Below are 16,477 nucleotides of genomic sequence, written 5' to 3' on the forward strand. Positions count from 1 at the left end.
GGTATTTCAGGTTTGGATGTCTTCAGTGGGCTGAAAGGGGTAAATGGGGATGGAAATGGATCAGAGCAATATATACAAGCAATATATACATGTTCATTCAATCATTATCGTCCTCTGTGATGTCTAACTAGTGATGCTGCCTATGGCGGCGTGTCCGTTCCTGAATTTCTGTTACATGGCATTGCCCCAAACTTGGCAGTACAGCTTGCCCATTTTATTCGTCGCTGTCACTTTCAAAAACTGGCCGTCTCCTCTGCTGCCGCCCACCCGCCTGTTGTCGTGGGGTAGCATCTTCATCCTCAGACTCGTCCCTCGACGCTACTGTCCGAGACGTCTTCCCTTTGGTACTGAGCAGCACATCGTCGAGATCTGGAAGCGAGTCAACAGACTCTTGTGTTGCGGGGAACTCAGTCGGCACATAGAACGGCTGAGTGATATCCTTGCGCTTCGTCGAGCCTGTAGCTGCTACTGGGCTTGTGGCCAACATCGAAGAGGTCGGATGGTTGCTGGAGACAGGATGGTCGTCCGACACGACAAAGTCGAGCAAGTCGCCTCCGCTGTCCGACCCGTCCGTATCCATCATGTCGCTGTCTCTGTCGCAGTCGTCTCCGAGCTCATCGCTGTTGATACCGCGTCCCACTCTCTTCGAGGCCTTCTTGCCGCGTCCTCTTCCCGCAGCACCCTTCTTCGGCTTCGGAAGTCGACGCGGTGGCGACTCTTCGCCCACGGTTTCGTCCATATCATCGTCCACCAGCACTGCAGCAGATGTGAATGCTGAACGCTTGGGTGCACCGGTCGATCTGCGTTTCTTTGGCCGTGGCTCCTCGGGGTGCTCGTCCTCAGATATTACCATTGTCAACCGCTCCCCAACACTTTTGCCTGGAAGCGCCTCGTTTTCCGTGTCGCTGGCATAAGGTGGGACTGGAAGCTCTTCCCACCGGCTTGTGTCCTCTTCTCCGAATGGTTTTATGTAGCGGCTTCTTGTGTCTTGATTCTTGGCAAACTTCTGACATAGTTTAACAAAGCGTTTCGTTCGCTGCCCGTGTTGTATTTTGCCTACTGGCCGAAGCCTTCGCTGAAGTCCAGGATGAGAAGTTAGACTTGGCATCTCTGTCTCTTCGATTTTGGCCCGGCTGGCTGGCAGAGACCGATACACCTTATCCAACTCGGCCAACTGCATCTCTGTGAGGACGACCGAATTGACCGACGGCACATCCGCGACGAAGTCAACCTCTGTCGGCTCTTGCTTCTTCGGGCGAACCCTTTTAGGGGCCGCACTAGCCTTGCCCATCTCTGATGCCTTCATGAAGCCCAACTCGACGCCATCTGGCAAGTGAAACTTTTTTGGGGGCAATTTCTTCCTTGCCCTTCCCTTCTTAGGCTCAGGCAGTGACGGGTTTTGCGTGTTCTCGATGGGGATCTCGATGTGCTGCAGGTCCACCTCAGGCCGAATATCCCTAGGCACAATCCGAGCCGAAAGATCGTAACGGAAGTTGAATTTGCTCCCTTCGCAAATCAACTTCTGCATCTCTGCGTAGTTGTCCTTCGATCTGGCAAACGCGTCTTCCTCTTTGCCTCGCATCAGCAAGAGTACGATGTTACCTGCCCTCTTGCGTCCCGTTCTGCCCATTCGTTGTAGCATCCTGATGGGCGAGGAAGAAGCATCGTAGCACACGATGAGATCGACCTGCCCAATGTCTAGACCCTCTTCACCGATGGAGGTCGCAACTAGTACGTTGTATTCGCCGTCCTTGAACTTCTGAATCGTTGCAATTTGTTCGCTCTGCTTCATGCCTGCGGATCGCTTCGAGTCTGCTTGGCCAACGAACACGGTAGCCTTGATCAGTGGTTTGTGGACGTTAAGAACCCGGACAATATCCTCGGCACTATCTCTGTACTCGCTGAACACTATGATGCGAGTGGACGTCGCGCCAGCATCCATGAAGTGGTTGAGAACGGTGTCCTGTAGAGCGGCAAGCTTCGGATGGCCAACGAAGCCTTCGATGCGAAGCCATTTTTCTACTTTTGTCATCATCTCCTGAAAGCTTTGGTCGTTGACAATTTGCTTCTTGTATTTGGACCCCTTCTCTCCCCTGTCTTCAATCTCGCTTCGGAACTCCTTCAAGTTTTCATAGAAGGGTCTGATTCCGTGGAAGTTGAGCAGTTTGATTGCGTGGGCGAGGCTCTGTAGAATGCTGAAAATGGCTCTCATCATGAACTGCATCCCGGGGTTGGTTTTGCGTCCGACATTAGCGAACCAGTCCTGCTGTTGCTTCACCAAGCCGTACGTTGTGATTGCCATAGGATCTCTGCCGTAATAAACGTTTTGCTGGGTTAGTTTGTCCATCAGCGGCTTCAACGCTTTGGAGAACAGCTCCTTGATCTCGCACATTTCGTCCGAGGGGTCTAGGATAACTTGCTCAACGTTCCTTTGGTGGACATATTGGCGGATATCGATAGAATCCTCGGTTCGAATCTCGATGTGTGATATTCCAAGATTGTCGATGATTTCTTGTACCGTCTCGACTTTTGAGCCGGGGGTCGCAGTCAATGCCAATAATCGGAAATAGGGGTTGTATTGGCGTATCCTTTTGACGACTTTTGCGTAGGCATACTCGCCTGTGGCGCGATGGGCTTCGTCAATCACCAGCAGAACAATGGATTTTGGGTCGGCATAGCCATGAGAAATGTCGTTCTGCAACGTCTGCGGCGTCATGAAGAACACTCGTTTCGACGACCATTCGTCTACTCTTAGGGCCGGTGCTGTATCACCTGTGAGGAGCGTAGTCTCGGACCGAGGTATGCCCACAATGTTGAAGCAAGCATCGACCTGCTGCGACACCAAGGGTTTGGTAGGTGCGACGAACACAATCTTTGCGTCCTTGGTCCAACGATAGTAGTTGAGCATGATGGTTGCAGCAATGAATGTCTTGCCAAGACCAGTGGGTAAGGCGACAAGTGTGTTGTTGAATAGTCCGTTTTTGACGATACTGAACTGATAGTCTCTGGTGGCTCCAAGGTTGGTTGGATACAGCCAGGTCTTCATAGCTTCGCGATTGATGACATGTTGAGAAGGGGCTTCTTCAGGCTTGTCTCCCCTGTAGACCCGGCCGAATCCTGGCTGAGATGGTTGGACAGGGGCGTCATCTGCCACTCTACCGCCCAGCAGGGTGGTCTGCCGAAAAGTTGACGATGACGTGCGAGTCAGTCCGTTCTGAGCTCTGGGTGCCGTAGAGGCTGCATTCCTGGTGGGCGGTGCAAGAGACGGAGGCTCCGGCGAGGAAAACGCATCCGAGGGCAAGTCATCCAACTCGTTTCCTAGAGATTGATTTGATGTTGCCTTTTGGAGTGTCTGTAAATTAACTTAAAAGAATGATCATAGTAATGAAGACAGGCGGTGCCAATAGATTGTAGACTTACGTTGGTTGTTCTAACCTTGGGCACTACGTTCAACCGAGGGGCGTGAGGATGACGTCCCGCGTTGGCTAAGTTGAAGGACGGCGCCAGGGTACGGGCAAACGAGGATGTTATCCCAGATGGTGCAGTCTGAAGATCATGGACAGAGGAGCTCGATGGCCCAGCTTGACTCTGACTGAGTGCCTCCACCAAATCCTCGTCTGCGAGGTCATCGTCGTATTCATCAGAATCCATGGCGATAGTAGAAGACGAGTCTCACTCGACGAGTGAGAAATTAGTTATTCACCGGAAATGCATAAGCATGATGGGACTTTTCGCGGTCGCTGTGAAGAACCGCCAATCTGGGGTCGGCAATGTCTCTTTCCTGGATAATGAGGGGCTCGCGTGGCGACCTGACCCCAGACGCGTCGACTTGCTCAACGCGAAAGCAGATCTGAGTCACCTGATATAAATTACATAATCTGCTATAAAGTTTTGGCCGACATTAGAAGCTAAGGTTCAGGGTCTACAAGTGGGGCCGAGGTGCCAACGTTTAGCACCGTTGGTACCTGCAAGATCGTGTCTGCTTTCCAGCCATAAGAGTTCCTCAGTCTCGCTCTTTTAGCGTTTTGGAAGGACCGATATGGGTGCTACGATGCATCTTCCTGGGAAGAATAAGCAGAAAGTGTCCTCTTTGCACATTTCACAGGCGAGTGGTCATTGACCATGGTGCTCCAGTCCTCCTTGTTTATCCGTCTCTTGTTGTAGTTGTTGAACCTGGGAAGGTCCCTGGAAGACTCCAGTGCCGGGACAACAGTCCGCAGCGGGGAGTCAGCACATCGGAGCAGTTACAAAACGAGCGAAGACCGTCAGTATATCTCATGGTCTGATTAGGAAGTCAAAACTAGAAAGAACCAAGGACAATATTAAGTGACGATGGAATACGGTAAAACACAACATATAGGTACTCGGAAAGGCAGTCGGGCTTAGAGTGATGCGCATGACTGGATGAGCCACAAATGCGCTAATCCTATTCCAGAGAGGTCGCATGCGATCTGAGCGTTCCTGCCTGCGTGCCTGCCTGGTGGCCTGTAGTGGGGCTGACTCAAACGTCACTGCTTTTTCGCGACGGGCGAATTTCTTCACTGCCTTTTCTCTCCACTTCATCACTTACCTCACCTCGAACATCACCCATAAAGCTGCGCGGTCTTTGCCCCGCCTACCATACTGGCCGCTCCTTTAACATTCTCTTTGTCAACTGTCAAAGCGCTGCCAAAATCGCATCTGCTTTTCGCAGCAGCCCACGAGTCTGCATCTAGGTCTTTGAAGTCTTTGTACCTGAAGCTGTCCGCGTCCAACAAGCGAGACAACAGCCCTTCGCTCTACGATATCGCAGCGATTTCTTTTTGATCCGACAATCGCTACCTATTCCTACTGAAAGCGTGACGGTACCTTTACTCACTCGCTCGTCGTCGTCTACACACCGCCTCCACCAAGCGAAACTTATCCACGAATACCCCTCTACCTACCGCCGAATACCATCTGTCGCATCTTACTTTGTCGCAACAACTCCAAAATGGCGCCTCCGAGAGCCCCTCGCAGCATGGCCTCGCAGCCTGCGCGCGAAACCCGCAATTCTACGATTGGGGCGAAGACCTCGCGCGGCGGCGGCATTCAGAAGCGTCGAGGTGGCAGGACCCAGGTCGACAGAGACGGAGACCTTGATATGGGGAGCGCTGCTGGAGGAAGTGGGACACGTCGACCAAACAACAGAGCAGCTTCGGCTGACACCAACAACTCGCGGCCTCAACGACCAACAAGATCTGGCGGTCCCCCTACAAAGTCAGGCTCAAAAGTGCACCAAGCGATTGCCCGACACCTGGACACCGGCGATGGAAATGACCTGGTATCAAGGAGGAAGCCACAGAGTTCTGGCCTCGTCTGGCTGACAGTCAAGGGTCTGAAGGAGAGCAAGGCTGCAAGCAATGACGATGGTGGTTTGCGGGACCTGCTGATGTTCCTAGAACGGAAAGCCACCACTCTATCTGGCCGCAACAAAACGGTGCACATCAAGAAGGTATGTCGCGTTGCTGTGAGGCTCAGGGGAACTACATAGGGATGCCGAATGGTCCAGCCTCGTTGCAACGCCAAACACTACGCGAAGCGAGAGACAAACAGCCCCATATCGGCTGCTTATGCCCTCTATGTAGCTGGGGTGAAGTTTGAGACTGCGAAACCGCTAACCATCAATAGTCAAGTATGAGAGGGGATCTAGTCAACATTGCAGCAAGCAAAGAAGATGCGGAGGAAATTCTTAAAGTCAACACTTTCACTTTCGCTGGTACGCAGTTGGAGATCACTGATAGTGACGGATCGATTGCCAAGGCGAACGAAGCATCCGCCGCAGCGCAGGAGACAAAGCTAAAACTGCAAAGTATCATGTCACTCCGCTACGACATGGAAAACAAGCTTCTGAGGCTGGATGCGCTGAACCAAGACGAAGGCCTGATCCAAATGGGAATGCTAGAATCTAAAGACAGAGCTGAGAAGCTGTTCAAGGTCATGATGAGGATTTGCGACGAGCTATTCAAGACGGCTCAAGCGAAGATTGATGCTATCCACAGCATCAGCCTGGCCAACAACAACATCGATACCGTCGCGCAAGTCGAAGAGATGGCGGATACGTTCCCTGACCTCAAGAACCTCGACCTTAGTGGGAATCAGATCGCGTCCGTCACAGGGCTGTCAAGATGGCGACAGAAGCTCAAGAAGCTGGAAACCCTCTACCTAACGGGGAACCCGCTTCCAATCGCGGAGCCCAAGGTAGTGCTTGAGCTGTTACACTTCTTCCCCAAGCTGCAAGTCCTGAATGGTGAGCAATTGACACCGGAACGGATTGCGGAAATCAAAGCAGCAGGTCGACCAAAACCGATCCCCCAACGCGGACCCGATTTCCGTGACGTTGCCGGCATTGGAGAGGCGTTCCTGCTGGAGTTCTTCCTGGGGTTCGACACCGACCGCACAGGTCTGCTGGCCAAGTACTACGACGACAACAGCCAGTTCTCTCTGGCCGTCGATACTCATTCTGTCAGAGACGAGAACTTGCCACAGCCGTTGCCCTGGGCTTCGTACATTAAGCAGTCTCGGAATCTCATGAAGATCACGACACCGGCCGCCCGAGCTGCACGACTGATCACTGGAAGAGAGTCCATCTGGAACCTCTGGAACGACCTCCCGAAGACACAACACCCCGATATCAAGGCAGATATCAGCAAGTACATCATGGACTGCCATCTTCTACCTGGTCTCGCCGACCCAACTGGCCAGACACCTGGCGGAGTGGACGGCATGATCATCTCTGTGCACGGCCAATTCGAAGAATGCGACAAATCTGGAAAGACGGGTCTCCGGAGCTTTTCTCGTACATTTGTTCTGGGACCTGGGCGACCCAACAGCAACCCTATTCGCGTAGTCAGCGACATGCTCTCCCTCAGAGCCTTCAACCCGCTCCCTAATGTCTTCATTACCGAGGCCCAAGCCCCGTCAGTCCAGGAACAAGAACAACGCCAGGCCATGATTGTCGAATTATCAAAGCAAACCACCATGACACCTACGTACTCGGAAATGTGCTTGTCGGACGTTGCGTGGGACTTCACTAGGGCCTTGGCAGTCTTTCACGAGAAAAAGGTAAGTTGCTCCGAAACCTCGAACGTTCGAAACCAATACTAAGTCTCGCACAGGCTCAATTACCAGCCGAAGCCTTCGCCAGCGTCTAGAAAATGCTGTGCTCGTCTCGCCCACTTTGGGGGCGTTGAGAAACTCGGAGGACAGGGATGGATTAGGAAGGATCACGATGGGGCCACGGCATCGGACGTGTGGCCCACATTAGCGATATATTGGAAGGAGGGCAAAACAATCCACACGTCGAAAAGGCGACCAATATTGGGTAGGGGTCCTTGACAACTAGCCGGGGCTCGGAAGATAGGAGGATAGGAGGAAAACTATCCTTTTCCCCATGCGCGAGGTGGAACAAGATGAAAGAAGAGCAGAGATCGGCTTGGCGACGAAAAAGGTGCAGTTCCAAACAGCATTCGTATATAATTTTAGCCGGCAACAAAAGCGCATCATAGAGGCAGCCTCGTGTTTTTGGTATTGAGGAGTTGATGCTGCTGTAGCCTTAGGTGGTGTAACGTGGAAATATTATCGGACTGCCCACATGAAGGGTTCACTGTCCATTCTTCTGTCTGTCCTTGAAAGTTGAGTGATTTCATGTGACTAGGTTTGTCACTCGTTTGGAACTGGGTTCAAGAATGAGGAAGCAGATATAAAGCTCGGCGCTAAACTGACATCATCAGCGGTTTTTCTGACGATGGTGTTTGCGAGTAAAAAGCTGGTTAGCTGGAAAGTCAGAGAGTCATGTGCATACATTTATTTAGGTCAGGTTGGGAAATGTCTCTGGAGGCCAATAAGAGTATGGGGATGGCAAAGATCATGTTCATTGGAATCTGGAGGCGCGCGGTTTAGGGTGGGATCGGGACGGATTAATGAGAAGCGCATCTTGAATTTAGTGAGGAGTAGCGGGAAGAAGGCCAAGGCCAAGGCCAAAGGTCTCTGGTTCTTTAGCGTCAATGTTTCTTCGGGGCGTCACTGTATGTCTCTCAGTCAGAGAGACCGAGGACGAATCGGATCCGAAATGGGGCGCCGGAGAGGCGCCGCGCGGTGAGTCGGTGGTGGAAGGTGGAAGGTAACAGAGACTTTTTTGACTTTTTCTTGGCTTCGCGGGCGCTTAAAGTTCGCAGTGTGCGCACTTACAGCGGCCTGTAGAGACTCTTAAGCTTGAGTGGGATTGAGAATGCTCCCGGTGGGTGGGGGGCTCGGGCGGCACGAAGATCACATGTCTCTCTTGCTTTCGTTCTGGCAGAGAGCGCGAATCGTAATCTTGGTTCCCATACATTTCCAGTGTGGCGAAGCAGAGCGGATTGATTGGCACATTGGGCATATTGTCGGGAGGGGGGGAGGAAGATCTGAATCTTAGTGCGAGTTCTTCAGAGCCGCCTTGCTGCCATAATCCATTTTGCGTAGTCAGCAGCTGCAGCGTGGAGTGAGAGGGAGAGTCTCCGATTTGATGTCATGCGTGCTTGTCGGGTGGTCCCTTTCCACACACACCATTACACGGTTTGTCTGTGGTGTGAAAGGACATCCCACCTTGGCTTTGGGGGCGCTCGCTCGTGATTGGACGGACTTTGTACTTCAAAAATGGGGGGAATGATTATCTCAGTGCGCATACGATTCGTGATGGGATGGCTGTGCAGCCGCCTGGGAAACTCTGAGATCCCTCCAACTTGGACGACGGCGCATCACACACATACATGCTTTGGAAGGCTACGGTGCTTGGGACGGTGCGAAGAGGGTGGTCTATGGAGGTGGGACTTCCCACATGGCTTTTTTGGGGCGCGATTCCAGCGTTGGCTGTCGGTGACGCACGAATGCATATGAGCTATGTCTTGCATGCCGCATTCGGGTCACCGTCAAGCCAAGAACCGAAATCAAGGTCCTCGTGAGATGACATGGCGCGGCAAGGTTTGGACGGGACCGGCTCTAAAAGAAGCGAGGACTTGAGATGATTGTTGGCTTCCAAGTCTGGGCGCGGCAGTCCGAGAACCGACGGTGCGGGGTGTTGACTTAGGGTAGTGAGCATGAAGAATGGGAGGCTGTCGTTCATCGGATCGATGACCAAGACCGGTTCATCTCTGTCGGAAAGGAAGTGCCCGGCTGCTCTGGCAGTTCGGCGCTCCAATGTTGTATCGGAATCAGGACTGGACCTTGAACGTTGACACTGGCAAGTCTGGCACTGGGTGACAATTCCCGGGCTGGAGAGGGATAGAACGGACGATCCGGGGCAACTCCCACTTCTTCGAGTCAGGCAATGTCCTTGAAACCGTCGGAATGCTATTTTGCGTAGCCAGGCCGGGGCCGGCAACGTTCGAGGTTTATGAAAGTTTTGGGGCGTTGATGGACATTGCGGTTCGAGATATTCAGATTGATGGCCTGCCCCTGACCCATTGTTCAGGCTGACCGGCTCGGATGCTCAGTCGCTCTTAAGCATACGCGGCCCTTGGTCGACAGGAGGCGTTCCAGCGGAATTCTTTGAAGGAATCGGCTGCGGCGAAGCCCTGCAAGCTGCCCCTCCCTCGTTCCACAGCGGGCAGACGCTGCTTGCGTCGCGTACAGTGGAATGCGTGAGGATCGTGGCCAGGTATGATACGGGGGGCAAGAGGGGGAAAGCATAGGGGGTTGTCAGCGGTCACCTCTCGACAGAAAGGTATGGGCCGCCTCCGTCAGTGTCGGTGTCAGGTTGGATGCGGTCCCCCCACTCGAAGGCCGTCGGATGTCATTGCATCGAGTTGTGCGCTGCTTTGGTCGCGATCCAGCCCCGACTCTGCAAATCAACCTCTGGATGTGAAGTGGAGGAGCACTTTGACAAGTCCTGCGTACGGACACCTAGTGCGTCTCCCCCACCAGAGCCCAACGTGGTCGAGGCTTTATCCCGATGATGCCGTGCCGGACTGAGTCTGGCATGGGAGGGGGAGGGATTATGACCCGGGCCGGAAGTGAAGTGAAGGGAGAATGACGAGGAATTGGGCGAATGCGGCCATGTGTCCGTAGCCCATCCTGAGCTTTCCCAACTCCATGCAACCATCATTCATCTGCCTCCAGCCGCGTGTGCCCGCCTATAGTGTACACCGGCCGATGTAGGCGGACAGAATCATTGGCAACGGGATATGCGGACATGCACAAGGGCCATCCATTGCCGATGTTTCTCAAGAGTTATACATTGGGGGATGGCCGCCTGGGCAGGCAGAGCATTTGGCGCGGGAGTCGAGCCTTACTTGGATGTGGCAGTAGGCAGCTGAAATGCCGAACAGGTGTCGCGCAGGTGCTGAGCGGCGTTGCAAACGGCTTGCTCCACACCCTAAAAACGGACGACTCTGCCCGCGGCGGGCCTCTGCAGATGCTCGCGATGGTGGTTCAGGGGGCGCTGTCGGATGACGCAGGGGCTCACCATGCTAGCGTGTTTCAGTCAAAATACCATTGGGGGCTCGAAGGGTAGGGAGGTACGTATCCCGGTGATCAACGCTGCCATCCTCTTCCAACCCCATCTCTCCCATCTCTCCCATCTCGACCACTCTCGGTCTCTCACACTATTTTCGCTCCACGCAGGGAGTACCAGACACAGGGGAGAAACGCCCACGTTTGTCCAGTCCAGCAACGGAAAAGCCAGCCAGCCGGGCCTTTCCTTGACGGGCATCGCCCCCGGCCATTGGTAGCAGTGGGAATGGGAATGGCACGTCTTGGATTTTCACCTCCAGACACTCGCTGCCTCTTGCCCTTGGACAGCTCGACTTCCACTCTCCTTTGGGTTCTTGGCATTCGTGTCCGTTCGTTCCCACCATTGCCCTCCTTGGCACTGCACTGCGATTTCTCGTCCAATTTCAGCAGAAGCACGCAAGCGTTCTCCGTCTTGCGCGGGACCCGGATGGTGGGCGGCCCACGCTAGTCCCGAATCTGAGTAACGGCCTCAAGGAGCTGGCGGAGAAGGACATGCATGAATTTTTGATTGCTCGCAATTTGCGCCGCCGGTGTTCTCCCGCCGCCTCTCCCCAGCTTTCCCGGCCCATTCGCCCACTGGGGAAATCATCCAGTTTGATGAGGGTGGTGCAGTATGACGCCAGTCTGTCTTGTTTGTCTAACGCGCAGACGGGTCTCGCTCGCACAGGCTTCGGTTTTCTTCTTGTCTGTTGCTCGCCTCGTTGCAGGTCCCGTTTGTTCGGACCCATATCGCCATCCCGCTGCAGGCATCCCGATATTATGTTCAGATCCAGAGCCGGGAGCAGGAGTCCACGCGTTGCTGGGCTATCGGGGCCTTCGGATCGAGCACTATTGTCGTCCGTCGACGACCTCTTTGCCGGAAAGGAAGATCGTGGACGGATTCATCTGCATCATAGGGATACCTCGAGCGGCTGGCGCACCGTTCAGACAACCCGGGATGCAAGCAAGCAAACGGGCATATGGGATCTCGACCTGAATGCGCCAAGCCGACCGTCCAAGCAACGGACGGACAAGACTCGCGCTACCTGTGGCTGGCAGCAGCGTAATAGTACCTGCTGGTGCTGTCAGTCAGCCGTCGTCTGGTGTGATGTATCCGTCACTACACTCGTCCTTCCGCCCCCGTTCTTGGATGGTGCAAGCCCGAAGTCTGCTGAACCCGGAACGTGAGCCCACGAGGAGCGTCGAGCACGGTGCGTCGGCACGAGGCCGAGAAGGAGGCCGAGTTAAGCACCAGGCGGAGGGAAAGACAATTATAACGGCCGACGTTATCGTTGCTTTGCTTCACCGGCGCGCGTTCCTGCTTGCTTTTACGATGCTGCGCTCCCGACACAAGTATTAGCTCATGCCATACGCACTCGCGAGCCAAGAGAAACCAGCACGCTAGGTAGGCACGCTTGGGCCGCCCGTTGTCATTGTCTTGCTTGACTGGCCCTATGCTGGTTTGAGTGGTTGACTGCTCGACGGCTGGCCGTTCAACCGTTTGGCTACGGTCGACTGGTGTCTCTTCCGTGACAACTCGACTGGCGTCAAGAGACCGCCATCCACCCTGGTCCAGGAACAGCGAAATTGGAGTTGCTGATAGGCCAGACACCCCGGCAGCCCCTTTTCCAATCTCGTGCTGATCCAAAAAGCTGCGCTAGGGTCCAGCCTCGAGCGTAGTTGCATCCACGGCCTGTACTTGGGCGGCACCGCATTGTCTCACCACCCGCCCAAGTACTCTTGGCCCATCCTCTACTTTGGCGCTGGCTCAGGGTACACCCCCTGTTCTGTCTCCATCTGACGGCTCTTGGGCCGTCTGATTCGTCCATCGTATGCCCAAGCCCCCCAGACGCAGGACCAGGGCGTTCCTGGCGACCCCCAGTTACGATTCCCGAATCCCTACCTCGTGTTTCCTCGCCTGCAAGTCGGGCGTACCTGGTCGACTCCTGCTGCCGCTGCTACTCCTGACGCTGCTGCGCTGCTGGGATATACACAGAGAGAGAGAGAGGGCCGCAGCAGCAGTAGCAGCACCACCACCACTACTCGCACGCTGTCGGACGAGGGTGCCACTCTTTTCCCTTTCGCCTCTCTTCCTCTCTGCTGGCCTCTCCCTTGGTCTCCGTTTTCCTCTTCTTCTCTACTCCTGGTGCCCTGTGTGCATTTTTCGCTCCTTCGAGGTGGAATTGCTACTCATCGTCTGGAACGTTGAATCCTCGCGAGACAAAAACAAAGAAAGAGTCGTTCGTTGCAAGCCCTTTTCGATTCCTCAACGCGGCAGCATACTACGCTTGTGCTCGCCTCTCTTCTCCCTCCTCCACCGGGGAAAAACGACCGACCGACACGAGCAATAGTAATAGCCCCGGGGCGATACGACATATACACGACACCTCACACACATACGAACTTGACCAACGACTGCGAGGTCTCCGCTTGGCTACCCCTAAAACCTGCGACACCAAGGCCTTCAGGACACAGGAGAACCAGCAGAATCCCTTTTGTTTCCTTCCTGCCCACCCATCCGGGCCTTTTCTCCTGCCTCCTGTCCACCTAGGACCAGTTGTCTGCGAGAACCACTAGAAACTTTGTTCTGCAGATCAAACTCCGAGACAAGGGCAACAACATTTACCCTCCACAACAAGCTCGACGGCTCTGTTTCTTCCCGCATTTTGGGCCGCCTCTCGAACTTCCCATCTTCGGCTTCACGTCCTGCCAGCTTGGGACCGACCGACCGAATTCGCTTCGACACCCGACCGTTTCAACCCCCGATTCGAAGCCTCGAAGGCATCCGCTTGCGTTTTCGGCCCTTGGATCCTTGGATCGTCACTGCAGAGCATCCATCAGGAGATATCTCTTCTCTTTCGAGAAATCGTCGAATTGGGACCAAGCCCTCATTTGGAGGAATTGATTTTGATTCGACAACTTTATTCGACGAGGACTTTTTATGTCATGTTGTAGACTGCAAGCCATTCATTTATCCGTCATCTCTCGTCCGCATCTACCACGACACCACCACATCATCTACCCATTAGACGGACACGATGAAGCTCCCCGAGCCTAAGGTCGCTCTGGAGAACATATGTTCAGTCATCCACAACAACACTCTCTACACGTACGCTGCTGGTGCTTTTCAGTCACTGGCACTCGAAGAAGGCGCCAAATGGAAGACGTTGTCGCAGGGCGAATCAGTAACAGGAGCTGTTTGCGTGGGCTCAACCCCCAAAGATGCCAGCCAGGCTGGCTTGTACATTGTTGGAGGTAAGGGGACGTCAGACAACTATCGCGGCCTGCAAAAGTTCACCTACGCGACCGGTAAATGGGAATCCATCTCACCGCAGGACCCTGTCACCCAGAACCGATTGCTTCATGGAGCCACGTACCTCCCTGGCACTGACCAGATTGTCATGTACGGCGGCAGCCAGGATGGGTACTCAGGGCCCTCGACGCAAACCTTTGTAGTCGGAGCGTCCGCGCCTTACAACACCCGAGCCTTCTCATCAACCGCACCGCCTGTCGTGAACCCCATGCTGTTGCAGTGGTCCGATACTCAGGCGGTCCTGGTCGGAGGTAGCACCACCAACAACAAGATCATGATCTTCAGTCCCGACACTGTTTGGACCGACTCGGGCGCGACGCTCGCGGAACCTTTGACAAAGGACACGACAGCGATGAAGGCCGCCATTATAAACGGAGACGATGGTAGCAAGAGCTTGTACACCTTCGACCTTTCAACGACACCGAACGAGGTCAAGCGAATGGTTCTCGTCGACGCCTCGGGCGCCCCTGTTGTCAACTCCGCCGCGGTTTCGAAGAAGTCGAAGAGAGACACGGCTGGCAAGTTCGAGAAGCGGGCTCTGACCCTCAGTGACTGGCCCGCTTACAACAGCACATTGGCACCCACTGGCACGCGCCTCAACTACGCCGTTGCTCAGGATTCCGATGGGCTCGTCGTCTTTTCAGGTGGATCGGGATCTGTTAACGATCCTCTCTGCATGTTCAACGCGCGCGAGAACAGCTGGGAGGATGCCTCCCAGAAGCTGAACGCGCAGGAGGTTCTCATCACCAGCGAATCAACGAGCTCGGCCAGCAGCACTACCGCGACCTCGACTGTCAGCAGCTCGAGCTCGTCGGCGACCTCATTTTCTACTCTGCCTGCGTCTATCAGCGCCTCCGCCTCCGCCTCATCGTCAGCTAGCTCCGAGACCGCCGCAGCCGGCGCCCCGGCTGCAGTTGGTGCCAACGCCATCCTTGGCATTGTTCTTGGCACCATCACCGGCATTATGCTTCTCCTCGGCCTGATCCTGTTCTGCATCCGACGTCGTCGCGGCAAGAACAACCAACAGAACGTCGAGGGTGGCCAAAACGCTAGGGGCATGAGCCCGAGAGGCTTCCCTGACGAGAAGGCCGGACTTGGGTACGGCAACGACGATTTTGGCCCTGGCCCTGATGGCCACTTTCGTGGCCACCAGCAGCAAGACTCGGCGGGCTCCTTCTCTTCCATGGCTATTCTGATGGGCAAAGTCAACGGCAACAACGCGCCAAAGTCTGCTGGTGTCGCGCACAGCGGTAGCAACCGCGATACTTCAAACAGCTTCTTCAAGAGCACCATTGGCAAGCCTATGCCCCAGATGAACGAGCAGTCGGCCCTCTCACCGCCATCTCGCGATGAGAAGGGCGTCTCGTTCGCTGCTGATGTTGTCGAGCCCCGCCCGACTCCCCGAGGAGCTCCCGTCGGCCGTGCCGGTGAGACGCGCAGAAGCTCAGGCTGGAACCGATACTGGTCCGGAGGCAGCGCGCTCAACATCCTTGGATTCGGTAACTCGAAGCGGACAACGGTCGACTCGGACCGAAGCTCTCACTACTCGAACTCGAACCAAAAGAACCGGATAACGCAGGACTCTGCCACCGTCCCTCCCCTCCACCTCATCACCCAGGACTTGTCCACTGTCCCGCCCATTCAGCACGATGGCCGGCCAGAACTCAGCCGCGTCGTCTCGGGCAGTCCAACTGTGTCAAACTACTCGAACCAGATTCCTTTCCGGGACGGTGTGTCTGCCAAGATCGAATCCCCCCGAAGACCTACCTCGGACGCTTCCTCTGGATACTCGAGTGGCATTCCTGAGAGTGTTCGCGACACGTGGGACCCTACTGGTCCCTCGAGGCCCTGGGGTGCTGATCGTGCGCCGAGCAGTGTGTACGCCGAAAGCCTCTATCCTACTTCGCTGGCGCCTAGCATGCCGTACAGGCAAACCCAAACCGACATGCCGATTGGCGTCAGCCAGCAGCCCCCTCTCGCAATGGCTTCCACGTCGTCAGACATGAGCTGGCTCAACCTCGGTGAGATCAACAAGCAAAACCAACGCTAGGTTTAGACAACGAAAACAAACATGCCTTGAAGCCATGGCCGTGATGAGACACTAATGGCCACTGCGCAATACCCTGCGAGCTCCGCTCTCGCCCATGGCGCTTCACGACACCCAGAATCATGATCCGTCCTTTTTTATACCCAGGTCTTTTCCGGAGCATCGTTTTCGACGGAGGGGATCTCTGCATTCCAGCATACACACGGCTTAGAGCACTCAAAAGTCCCAGCACTCACCACATACCTTACATTCACAAACCACGGCTTCCTCAAGAAGCAACGCATACTCTCACGCAAGCAACCCTCGCCGCCATACCTCGTCCACCGATGATCCACGGCTCATCTTGTGCTCCACCGCGCACACTATTTCCACCCTCCCGACTCATGACCGCAGCAAGCATGGCAAGCCCTCCCCTCCTCGGGCGGCGTAATTCCCTTCATCTGCTCGCGAACATAGTTTCCCTTTACCTCAACCGTTTTCTGTTCTATTTGATTGTTTTTCTTTTCCTATTCGCTTCTACCAGCATCAATCTCTTCTGTACATTCCTCTATTTTAGAGCGAGACCCGGGACAGGTCGTTCCCTTCGCAGTCAGTCATTTCCGTGATACCAATATCGCAGAGAACATCAAACA

At 54.7% G+C, this 16,477-nt stretch overlaps 3 protein-coding genes across 3 annotated transcripts; 2 read left to right on the forward strand and 1 right to left on the reverse strand.

Annotated features, from left to right (window-relative positions):
- Window positions 1-214: 214 nt before the first annotated feature.
- ColSpa_02077 (ATP-dependent DNA helicase MPH1) lies at window positions 215-3,651 on the reverse strand (the record flags this gene model as incomplete). The annotated part of the gene is made up of 2 exons (XM_049268289.1): window positions 215-3,352; window positions 3,421-3,651. The coding sequence occupies 2 exons, from the start codon at window positions 3,649-3,651 to the stop codon at window positions 215-217; spliced, it is 3,369 nt and encodes a 1,122-aa protein (XP_049124246.1).
- Window positions 3,652-4,972: 1,321 nt separating this feature from the next.
- On the forward strand, window positions 4,973-7,172 carry ColSpa_02078 (mRNA export factor mex67; the record flags this gene model as incomplete). The annotated part of the gene is made up of 3 exons (XM_049268290.1): window positions 4,973-5,473; window positions 5,650-7,083; window positions 7,137-7,172. The coding sequence occupies 3 exons, from the start codon at window positions 4,973-4,975 to the stop codon at window positions 7,170-7,172; spliced, it is 1,971 nt and encodes a 656-aa protein (XP_049124247.1).
- Window positions 7,173-13,523: 6,351 nt separating this feature from the next.
- Window positions 13,524-15,848, forward strand: ColSpa_02079 (uncharacterized protein; the record flags this gene model as incomplete). Its single annotated transcript, XM_049268291.1, has 1 exon — window positions 13,524-15,848. One exon carries the CDS (start codon window positions 13,524-13,526, stop codon window positions 15,846-15,848), a length of 2,325 nt encoding a protein of 774 aa, XP_049124248.1.
- Window positions 15,849-16,477: the final 629 nt, after the last annotated feature.

This window comes from Colletotrichum spaethianum (assembly GCF_022836535.1).
Source record: "Colletotrichum spaethianum MAFF 239500 DNA, contig04, whole genome shotgun sequence".
In the NCBI taxonomy this organism is placed as follows: Eukaryota; Fungi; Ascomycota; class Sordariomycetes; order Glomerellales; family Glomerellaceae; genus Colletotrichum; species Colletotrichum spaethianum.